Raw genomic sequence first — 11,702 nt, 5'->3', positions numbered from 1 at the left:
AAAAAAAAAAAAAAAAAAAAAAAAAAAGAAACAACATATTTCTCAATTTCCTCAGTGCCTAGTATGCTGCAAGTTCTCTTCACTGTCAATTCCAGTTCCTACATAAGCACTCAAAAAGCCAGTCACAGACCCGAGAAGGAAGCAAGAGCAAACTCACACCAAACCAGCATTTCTCTGTAGCTGCTTTCTCAGCCACACGAATTCACGGTAGCGGCGCCGCACACAGGAAGTCTTGGCAGTAAAGGCTTTGCTGTTGGTCTGTACATGAGGAGGTACATGAAAAGGGTTTAGTGGAAGAAGACAAGTTCACACGAGCCTCCCTATCATTGCTTTCACTGAGGAGCCATGCCATCAGGCCACAGACCTGATCAGGTCCCCAACTAGAACAAGGTGCCACCAGGCAGCCTGAAAGCAACTCAAAGACATACCTCAAGCTCTCTTTCCTTTCCTCTCTGCCTTTTCTTCTGCCTTGGGTCCACCAGAAACACTCAAAAATAGGTTACACGTCGCTGGGCGCGGTGGCTCACACCTGTAATCCCAGCACTTTGGGAGGCCGAGGCAGGTGGATCACCTGACATCAGGAGTTCGAGACCAGCCTGGCCAACATGATGAAGCCCTGTCTTTACTAATAGGTGGTCGTGGTGGCACACGCCCGTAATCCCAGCTGCTTGGGAGGCTGAGGCAGCAGAATCACTTGCACCTGGGAGGCAGAGTTTGCAGTGAGCCGAGATCACACCATTGCACTCCAGCCTGGGCAACAAGAGCAAAACTCTGTCTCAAAAAAATAAAATAAAATAGGGGCCGGGCATGGTGGCTCACGATCTGTAATCTCAGCACTTAGAGAGGCCGAGTTGGGTGGATCACGAGGTCAGAAGTTCAAGACCAGCCTGGCCAAGATGGTGAAACCCCACCTCTATTAAAAATATAAAAATTGGCCGGGCGTGGTGGCTCAAGCCTGTAATCCCAGCACTTTGGGAGGCCGAGGCGGGTGGATCACGAGGTCAAGAGATCGAGACCATCCTGGTCAACATGGTGAAACCCTGTCTCTACTAAAAATACAAAAAATTAGCTGGGCATGGTGGTGCGTGCCTGTAATCCCGGCTACTCAGGAGGCTGAGGCAGGAGAATTGCCTGAACCCAGGAGGCGGAGGTTGCGGTGAGCCGAGATCACGCCATTGCACTCCAGCCTGGGTAACATGAGTGAAACTCCGTCTCAAAAAAAAAAAAAAAAAAAAAAAAAAAGACTCAATCTCAAAAAAAATAAAAATAAAAATAAAAAATAAAAATTGGGCCAGGCACGGTGGCTCATGCCTGTAATCCCAGCACTTTGGGAGGCCGAGGTCAGCAGATCACGAGGTCAAGAGATCAAGACCATCCTGGCCAACATGGTGAAACCCTGTCTCTACTAAAAATACAAAAAAATTAGCTGGGCATGGTGGCATGGGCCTGTAGTCCCAGTTACCCGGGAGAATTGCTTGAACACGGGAGGCGGAGGTTGCAATGAGCCTAGATCGCACTACTGCACTCCAGCCTGGCGCCTGGCAACAAAGCAAGACTCTGTCTCAAAAAAAAAAAAAAAAATAGGTTTCACCTCAGTACAGCCCCTCAGCCCTGCAGAGCACAGACCCTAATATAGAAGCTTGATGCACTCACATGAAGGAATATCTTATAATCCACATAAGAGTTCCAGGAGCCCTCATTCTGCACTCGGGGGTCCTGAACACGCACTGTAATCACCTCCTGTAGGTAAGAAAAGCTCCTTCAGCTTCAGCTACACAGCAAGGCAGCTCTGATAACACAGGTTGCTAGATTTTTCCACCCAGCACCAACTTTCATTCATTCATTCAGTCATTCCATTCAACAGATTTTTACTGAGTCCCACTACGTGTCAGACACTGTTGTAGGCATTGGGGATAAAGCATGAACAAGAGGCATAAGTCCCTGCCCCCATGAAGCTTACATTCCAGTATATTACAATCAATGGAAAATTTAGTCAGAATGGAACCCCATTTCCTAGGAATGGCTCTGCTATTGATTTCTTTCTCCTGACTTTATTTTGAGCTCATCAGAACCACCAAAGTAATACTGCAGGAAGAACACTACTGAGTAATGATTTGGATCTCTGCATCCTCCTTCCTCCTAAATCCTCTCTCCAACTTTTACCTACCTGTTCTCTGGAGACCACACTCTTACCTCCTGTTCTTGGTTCTCCGACATCCTACACCAAAAGCCCATTTGAAGAAAACATCTGATGAGGGATAGAGGACAGAGGATCAAGGTTAGTAGGCCTCTGTTCTTATCATTCTTTACCAGGGAAAACCCTGAAAGTTTTTAATAGACCCCCTTGGGGAAACTCAGGCAACACTTTTTGTTCTTGTAAAACTTAAGAGGAAAAAAACAAAAATCCCCATTAGCTCAGTGCCAAGCTAAAAAGCCCCGGGGGATTTGCCTCCCTTCTCAGACCAGGCCCTCACGCACTCTCCCCAAAGCGTGTTGGAGTCTACAGAAGTTTGTTACACGCAGCCAGAACAGGCCGGTTCTGATGTAAAACTTTTGTCTTGAAGATTGCAGGCACAACAGGGTCTGGTGAACTCAGATCACAGCTTTGAAATCGAGCCTAACAGCGCCCCCTCCCGGCTGTTTAGAGACAACCAAGTCCTCACAAACACCAATGCTCCTGCATTTCTCACTCTCACTAACAACCAGTCACCTCCCCACAGGTGAATCATAGAGCTAAAGCACTCCAAGAAGCACCTGAGTGGGTTGCCCAGTTGGGACCTTCCCCTTATCCAATCCGTACTCTGGAACCCGAGCCAATTGTTCTAATTATTTCCTCTCCTGACATGCCATCCGGTTTGTACCTCTGCCCAAGCACCCCACAGCTGCACAGGTTGACTCAGGATGCGTTCTGCTCCTTTGTAAAGATTCATTAAAGCCTCAGCCCCTGATTTCCCCCAATGTGGCAGTTTACATGTATAGCAACATCACCCACTCCGACAAGGGGACCATGAAGGCTGCAGCACAGGGTTACTCAAGTCCAGTGGGGCCCATGATGTCACCTTCTGTTAAAATACAACACTAATCTTGTTACTTCTAGAACTATTCCAATAGCATCCACCCTGGCTGCCGCCTCCACCCCCTTCTCTCTTAAGAGCAGAACAATAAGGTTTAATTTCCCTTTCCAATTTACCTTGAAATGAAAACTGACTTCAGCCAATATGTACTGCCAACAAATGATCCAGACTGGCCCCTGGGAAAACAAGACTATCTCTAATATCTCTAAGCCCTCCCTCTCCTCCCCCCATACCCATTCACATACCCACTCATTTTTACAGTCCCACAATTAATTTTAAACACATTCTCTTATTAGTTCTGCCTTACCATTAGAAGAGTGTGTAATGAGTTTCCTTCTATTTTATGTTTTGCAAACACAAGGCCAACATTTCAAAAGAAGGGGAACTCATTTGCACTATGAAATTAGCAAAGCAAACAGCTTTTTCAATCCTCTCCAATATACCAGAAGGTCTCTCCACAGACAAACATTGCATGCAGAGAGGAAGCTGCATGGTCCATGACAAAAGTGGGCTACACAATGTTGAGCAAACCCAGGGTTTTGTGATTTCAGTACCATCTTAAATGGTATTCTTGCTGACAATCTGATTTTTATCTGATGCAGCCACCACCTCCAAAGGGTCCTGAACTGAAAAGTAGGAAATTCCAAGTCCATAACAACCCATATATAAAATTCTAGATAGTAGTCAAATGGCTGAGACCAAAAAGAGCAGACCTATTTATTCGCTGTGAATAATTAATCTCCTTAAACTTTTTCTTCTCTTCTCTTTTTTTTTTTTTTTTTTGGGAGATAGAGTCTCACTCTGTTGCCCAGGCTGGAGTGCAGTGGCACAATCTCGGCTCACTGCAACCTCCGCCTCCTGGGTTCAAGCGATTCTTCTGCTTCAGCCTCCCAGGTAGCTTGGACTACAGGTGCGTGCCACTACGCCCAGCTAATTTTTATATTTTTAGTAGAGATGGGGTTTCACCATATTGGCCAGGCTGATCTCGAACTCCTGATGTCAGGTGATCCACCCACCTCAGCCTCCCAAAGCGTTGGGATTACAGGCATAAGCCACCTCACCTAGTCTTTTTCTCTTCTCTGCAGGCATTCAATAAACTGCCAGCAAAGGAGCAGAGTTAAATATTCTGAAGTGTCTTCAAACAAAACTAACAATGGGAAAGGTGATGAAAAGGAAATCATAGTCATCCACTCAGTGGAGCTCATACATCTTTTGTACGTTGAACAAGGTTTGTCAAATTCAGGATCATAATTTAGTAATGAAATGATCATCATACCCTTGGTCTCAGGCAGAGTTTGCATAGGGCTCCACACTACCTTCATGAAGAAATTCTTTCCTTTGGGGCCAATACCACTTAGAAACAAATAGCTATGAACTGGCTTTTTAAAAACCTCCAGATGCCAGCCTGGTCAACATAGTGAAACCCCATCTCTACTAAAAATGCAAAAAATTAGCTGGGTGTGGTGGTGGGTGCCTTTAATCCCAGCTACTTGGGAGGCTGAGGCAGGAGAGTTGCTTGAACCAGGGAGGCGGTGGTTGCAGGGAGCTGACATTGCACCACCGCACTGCAGTCTGGCAACAGCAAGACTCTGTCTCAAAAAAAGTTTCAGTTGTAACTGTCCTTAAAAACAGTAGGCCTGCGCAGTGGCTCACCACAGTAATCCAGCACTTTGGGAAGCTGAGACAGGCAGAGTGCTTGAGGCCAGGAGTTCAAGACCAGCCTGGCCAACACAGCAAAACTTCGTCTCTACCAAAAATACAAAAATTAGCCGGGCATGGTGGTGGGCACCTGTACTCCCAGCTACTGGGGAGTCTGAGGCATGAGAATCGCTTGAACCCAGGAGGCAGAGGCTGCAGTGAGCCAAGATCACACCACTGTACTCCAGCCTAGGTGACAGAGCAAGACCCTGCCTCAACAACAAACAAACACTGGAACAAATATAAAAGCCTACACACCAAGCAGTAATTTCTAGCAACCGCTATTCTCCATTAGCTTCCTCCCCACAGACATCACTCCTCAGAAGAGAAAGGAGCTCAGTTCTGCCTCTAGAGAAGCAGCAGGAAGTTCCTAACTTTAGTTCCATGATCTGGGAGATGGATCTGTGCATCATCCAAATAAGGCTAGAGTCAGTGACCCTAGCTAGCTACATAACTTAATGCTAACTACATTTCCTGGGCCCTTTCAACCACATCTGAAGTTTCCTTTACTTTCTTCACCTGTACCAGCACCAGTAGCTCTGGTGAGTACCCAGTTGTTTGCTGTTTACAAAGTAGATTCATCATAAAGCTTCCTAATATAGTAACAGTTCAAGGCTTTAGTCTGTCATTTACTTTCTGTCCCATTTAAACAACTTCAAGAGACTGGTTAAAAAACAAATCAGATGGCCGGGCGCAGTGGCTCACGCCTGTAATCCCAGCACTTTAGGAGGCCGAGGCGGGTGGATCACCGGATGTTAGGAGTTCGAGACCAGCCTGGCCAATAAGGTGAAACCCATCTCTACTAAAAATACAAAAATTAGCCAGACATGGCGGCACATGCCTGTAGTCCCAGCGTCGGGAGGCTGAGGCAGATCTCTTTAACAAGGAAGACGGAGGTTGCAGTGCGCCCAGATCGCAGCACTGCACTCCATCCAGCCTGAGCAACAGAATGAAACTCAAAAAAAAAAGAAAGAAAAAATAAATCAGGTGATAACAGTAGATTGAACTACCGAGACTGCCACCCCTTCTTACTCAAATCTTGGGCTGTTAGTGCCAGATGGCAGATAGCAACTCAAAAAGCTCTCCCTCCAATTATAAATATCAGAGGTACTAGATAGAGGAAGCTCCCAGTTCTGACCAAACTCTGATCTCAACCAAGCAGTTATGCTCCATCTTTTTTGTCCATCTCTAACGTACTCCCTTCACTTGGAAGGTAAGTAACAAAGGCGATCACAATCTACCGCAAGTCTCCCATGTCCACGTAAAATATTCGCCATTCCCCCCAGTCCTAGCCGTTTAAGTAAATGTCCCCAGAGCCTTGTACTGAGTCCACTCCTCCTTCATTCTCCACAAACTAGGAGCGAAAGGTCCACATGGTCTTTCTTCCTTTCCAATTAAGCTTGGAGAGTAGGAAATGAAAGATATGCTTTGAAGATAAACTGAAAAGCCGGGTTTCCTTTCTTGGATCCCGAACAAGCCCTTGCCTTCATCCCGAGCGGTGAGACAGCCCCTCCCTAGGATGTAAAACGATGCCACCATTCCGAGTGCCACTACTGATGCTCAAGCCCTCGCGCGCCGCCTCACCTGAGAGCAGCACCCACTCCCCGGGGCCCCGCCCACGCCCTCTCACCTGAGAACAGCACCAGCTCCCCACCGCGACACCGCCCGCGCCCCACCATAAAGCCAGATCACGATTTCTCCTTCCGGGTGAGTTGCCGGTGCCCCGGTGCACGACGGGAGACGCCCAATCCCGGGTGCCCAGGACGCCCCGCCCCTGCAGGCCCGGGCTCTGAGTGAAATTCCCCCTTCCGAACAGCGCGGCTCGGCTTGCCCAGACCCCGGACTGGAGTCAGGATTCCCCCTCGACTCACTTGGGACGCTAGAGAGTGGACACAGGTGCCGGGTGAGGGATGGCGAATGGGCTCCGATGTCCAATCCCGGGCTGCGTTCCGCCCACCGTCAGGGGCAGCCAATGAACGGCCAGGGGGCGTCAGCGACGGTTCGCCAGTGGGTCCCGGGAGCCGAGGGGTGTGAGGGCATGTTACTCCTGTTCCCATTTTGCGAGGACTGTCTGCACTGTAGGAGGTTCGGGGCGTTAGGAAGCCCACCACCCTGGAGCGTCACTAAGTCCCGAGAGCCGCCCTTTGAACTTCGTGGTTTGCTGTTCCGCAGCGGAGCTATCAAAGGGACTCCGATTCAGATTCGTAAAGCCACTGACCGATTGTCAGAGTGAAAGCCAGACTCGAGAGGGTCCGGCAACTCAGATTGAACTGAGCGAAACAAACCCGAAGCAGCATCATGCAGCTAGGTCGCCAGAGAAAGCCGTTGAGTGTGTCGAAGACTTTTGCGGTGCTATCGAAATGTCTTTTAGCCACTTACTTAAAGATAATTTCAGCAGGCCGAGCGCAGTAGCTCACGCCAGTAATCCCAACACTATTAGGGTGGCGGAGGCAGGAGGATCGCTTGAGGCCAGGTTTGAGACACGCCCTACCAATTTAAGGAGACCGTCGTCTCTACAAAAAAATTTAAAAATTAGCGGGGCGTGCTGGCACGCGCCTGTAGTTCCAGCTACTCGGGAGGCTGAGGCAGGGCAATCACTTGAACCCGGGAGGCAGAGGTTGCAGTGAAAAGAGACCGGGCCACTGCACTCCAGCCTGGTGACAGAGCGAGACTCCCTCTCAAAAAAAAAAAAAAGAGAAAAAGAAAGAAAGAAAGGGGCCAGGCGTGGTGGCTCAGGCCTGTAATCCCACCACTTTGGGAGGCTAAGGCGGGTGGATCACCTGAGGTCAGGAGTTTGAGACCAGCCTGGTCAACATGGTGGAACCCCATCTCCACTAAAAATACAAAAATTAGCCGGGCATGGTGGTGGGCGCCTGTAATCCCAACTACTCGGAATGCTGAAGGAGAATCGTTTGAATCCGGGAAGTGGAGGTTGCAGCGAGCCGAGATCTGGCCACTGCACTCCAGCCTGGGCAGCAGAGGAAAACTATGCCTCAAAAAAAAAAAAAAAAAAAAAACAGGCGCAGTGGCTCACACCTGTAATCCCAGCACTTTGGGAGGCAGGGAGGCCAACATGGGTGGATCATAGGAAATCAGGAGTTCGGAACCAACCTGGCTAACATGGCGAAACCCTGTCTCTACTAAAAATACAAAAATTAACCAGGCATGGTGGTGTGTGCCTGTAATCCCAGCTACAGGGGAGGGGGGTGGGGAGGGCTGAGCGAGGAGGTTTGCTTGAACCCAGGATGCAGAGGTTGCAGTGAGCCGAGATCTTGCCACTACACTCCAGCCTAGGCAACAATAGAGACTCCATTAAAAAAAAAAAAAAAAAAATCTCTGAGGGTCTGAATAACCTAAAATGTCACTATTCTTATGGGAAGAAAAAGAACTAACTCATTTGATACCAAACAATTTTTTGAATGGATATTGTTAACACAGAAACTTTAGGCTTGTGGGCCAGGTGCAGTGGCTCACGCCTGTAATCCCAGCTCTTAGGGAGGCAGAGGAGGGAGGATAGCTTGAGCCCAGGAGTTTGAGACCTGCCTGGGCGATATAGCAAGACCCTGTTCTCCACAAAAAGGGGGGAAAAAAAAAAGACAAAATAAATAAATAAATAAATAAATAAATAAAAGAATGGTATCGAGCACCAGGGCAGTGATGGCCCTCTCCACCTTGAAACACACACACAAGAGACAGAGTTTACTAATATACTAAATGTGATACATCTGAAACTCTTGTCCTGTAATGTACAGTTTAGGAAAATGATGACATTTAAATCGAGACCTCAGGGAAGAAGGCTGAACTTCAATATTAGAAGAAACACTCAAAAGAAAGATTAGACTTACTGTGTGGCTACAGATGCCAGAATTAGGGAAGATAGGTGGCATTTACATGGGGAGGAGAATTCAGGTCAATGTGGGGAATTAGGGATAGCAGCATTTTATGTAGACAGAAATATGGCTTGGGAGTTAGATAGAAATAAGATCAAATCAATCAAGAATTTATAGCCAGGCATGTGGCTCACATCTGTAATCTCAGCACTTTGGGATGCCCAGGCTGGTCAATGACAAGACTCTGTCTCTACAATAAATATTAAAAAATTAGCTGAGTATGGTGTGGCTCACAGCTACCCAGGAGACTGAGGTGGAAAGATTACTTGAACCTGGGAAGTTGAGACTGCAGTGAACCATGATTGCACTACTGCACTCCAGCCTAGGTAACAGAGTAACCTAGGCTCAAAATAAATAAATAAATAAGACAGGCACCATGGCTCCTGCCTGTAATCCCAGCAATTTGGGAGGCTGAGGTGGGTGGATCACTTGAGATCAGGAATTCAGGACGAACCTGGCCAAGATGGTGAAACCCCATCTCTACTAAAAATACAAGAAATTAGCTGGGTGTGGTGGCTCATGCCTGTAATCCCAGCTATCCAAGAGGCTGATGCATGAGAATTGCTTGAACCCAGGAGACGCAGGTTGCACTGAGCCGAGATTGCACCACTGCACTCCAGCCTGAGAGACAAAGCAAGACTCTGTCTCAACAAATAAAAAAAAATTTTAAATGACAGAATTCAAACAGGTACAGTGGCTCACGCCTGTAATCCCAGCACTTTCAGAGGCTGAGGCGGGCAGATCACAAGGTCAGGAGTTCGAGACCAGCCCAGCCAACATAGTGAAACTTGTCTCTACTAAAAATACAAAAGTTAGCCAGGTGTGGTGGCATGTGCCTGTAATGATAGCTACTCAGGAGGCTGAGGCAGGAGAACCACTTGAACGTGGGAGGTAAAGGTTGCAGTGGTGAGCCAAGATCGTGCCACTGCACTCCAGCCTGGGTGACAGAGCAGGACTCCATCTCAAAAAAAAAGACAATTCCTAGCACTAAAGTAAGCACTCATTATTTATTTATTTATTTTTAAGATGGGGTTTCACCATGATGGCCAGGCTTGTCTTGAACCCCTGACCTCAGGTGATCCACCCACCTCGGCCTCCCAAAGTGCTAGGATTACAGGTGTGAGCCACAGCGCCCAGCCAGCAGTCATTAATAGTAGCTAATATCATTACAACTAATTTTCTCATCATTTACGTCATTCGAAAACAGCACACTTCAGGAGGAAGTGAGTAGATGCTTCTCACTTGCTTCTTCATAGAGACCCAAACCAAATGTTTCAGGATTTTTTGCTCTCTTCTTTGTGCTTTCTTGAAGGCCTTTCAACTAAACTATTATGATATTGCTGGGCTGGGTTTTTCTTACATGACAGTTTTTCAGAGCCCTGAAAACTGCCTGCATCAGCAAAACTGTCTTACAAATGCAGTACAGGAGAAAGTTTAAAACACACACACACACACACACACACACACACACACACACACACATCTGAGGTGAAGAAAGACGAAGGAAACCTTGATCAGCTCCATTTTCTGTCAGGTAGGAGGGAATTTCCTTTATCCAACAAATATTGATCGATGACTGTATGCAAGGGACGGTATTGGGCACTAGAGGTATAGTGGTGACAATACAAGGCAGAGTTTCTATTTACGGGAGTTTTGAGTACAGAAGCAAAGACAGACACTAAGGACAAGAAAGTGGGTGAATGTCATGATGGCAGTCTAAATTTCCATATTAATGGGATTTGGGACAACAATCTAGTTGAAATCAGAAAAGCCAGAACACATCTCAAACGATAACAAACAAGGTTTTTTCCTAATTGTGTGTTTCTTTGGGATGACTGGGTGAAAGGTGCTCATGGAGGTTAAGGGGTCAGCACTAATGCCAATGAAAAAGGGGACATTTTCGTGGTGCAGCCAATGAATAGGTGGAAATTCAGGAAGCTAGACACCTACAGGGGACCTAACCTACTCTAGGGAATCAGGGAAGGCTTCAAAGGGGAATTAATCTTTTTTCTTTTTCTTTTTTTTTTTTTTTTGAGACAAAGTGTCACTCTGCCACCCAGGCTGGAGGGCAGTGGCATGATCTTGGCTCACTGCAACCTCCACCTCCCGGATTCAAGCAATTGTCTGCCTCAGCCAACCAAGTAGCTGGGATTACAGGCACCCACCACCATGCCCAGCTAATTTTTGTATTTTTGGTAGAGACAGGATTTCACCATCTTGGTCAGGCTGGTCTTGAACTCCTGATCTGGTGATCACCGACCTTGGCCTCCCAAAGTGCTGGGATTACAGGAGTGAGCCACCGCACCCAGCCAGGGGAATTAATCTTAACACTGAGTAGGTTTTTTTTTTAGACGGAGTTTTGTTCGTTGCCCAGGCTGGAGTGCAATGGTGCGATCTCGGCTCACTGCAACCTCGGCCTCCTAGGTTCAAGCAATTCTCCTGCCTCAGTCTCACCTGGCCTCAGGTGATCCACCCACCTCGGCCTCCCAAAATGTTGGGATTAGAGGCTTGAGCCACCGCACTCGGCCTTAAGAGGAGTTTTGCAGAGATTTGAGGAGGCAGAGATTGAGGACTACAGAAATGGTTGGAAATTTGAGGAGACGGAGATATGATAAAGTTCTGGTGAAGAACATAAGATTCAAAAATTTCGAGGATGTGAATTACAGAACTGTCCAGAAGTGATTGATTTTTCGGGCCAAGCATAAAGGGCTCGCTTATGAAAATCATATGTTCTGGTCGGGCGCAGTGGCTCATGCCTGTAATCCCAGCATTTTGGAAGGCCGAGGCGGGCGGATCACGAGGTCAAGAGATCGAGACCATCCTGGCCAACATGATGAAACCCCGTCTCTACTAAAAAATACAAAAAATTAGCTAGGTGTGGTGGCGCGTGCCTGCAGTCCCAGCTACTAGGGAGGCTGAGGCAGGAGAATTGCTTGAACCTGGGAGGCGGAGGTTGCAGTGAGCCAAGATCGCGCCACTGCACTCCAACCTGGGGACAGAGCGAGACTCCGTCTCAAAAAAAAAAAAAAAATTATGTTCT

General features: G+C 47.5%; 1 protein-coding gene across 4 annotated transcripts in view; it reads right to left on the bottom strand.

Annotated features, from left to right (window-relative positions):
* SNX11 (sorting nexin 11) overlaps positions 1–6,729 on the bottom strand; it is a 13,859-nt gene extending 7,130 nt beyond the window's left edge. Inside the window, exons 1-5 of one of the 4 annotated variants that reach the window (XM_032279874.1) lie at positions 6,403–6,686; positions 3,191–3,250; positions 2,194–2,248; positions 1,654–1,740; positions 158–258 (exon numbers count right to left, since the gene is read on the bottom strand). In XM_032279874.1, the coding sequence (XP_032135765.1) occupies positions 158–258; positions 1,654–1,740; positions 2,194–2,235 (230 nt within the window). In that variant the 5' untranslated portion in view covers positions 2,236–2,248; positions 3,191–3,250; positions 6,403–6,686. Of the gene's footprint in view, positions 1–157; positions 259–1,653; positions 1,741–2,193; positions 2,249–3,190; positions 3,251–6,402 lie in introns of all 4 variants that reach the window. The other 3 variants (XM_032279875.1, XM_032279876.1, XM_032279873.1) reach the window with 3 other exon arrangements.
* Between the last annotated feature and the right edge of the window lie 4,973 nt (positions 6,730–11,702).

This window comes from Sapajus apella, unplaced genomic scaffold (assembly GCF_009761245.1).
Source record: "Sapajus apella isolate SASKATOON/1434 unplaced genomic scaffold, GSC_monkey_1.0 scaffold12, whole genome shotgun sequence".
NCBI lineage: Eukaryota > Metazoa > Chordata > Mammalia > Primates > Cebidae > Sapajus > Sapajus apella.
The sequence above is the reverse complement of the archived record's forward strand: the minus strand, read 5'-3'. Positions and strand labels throughout refer to the sequence as shown.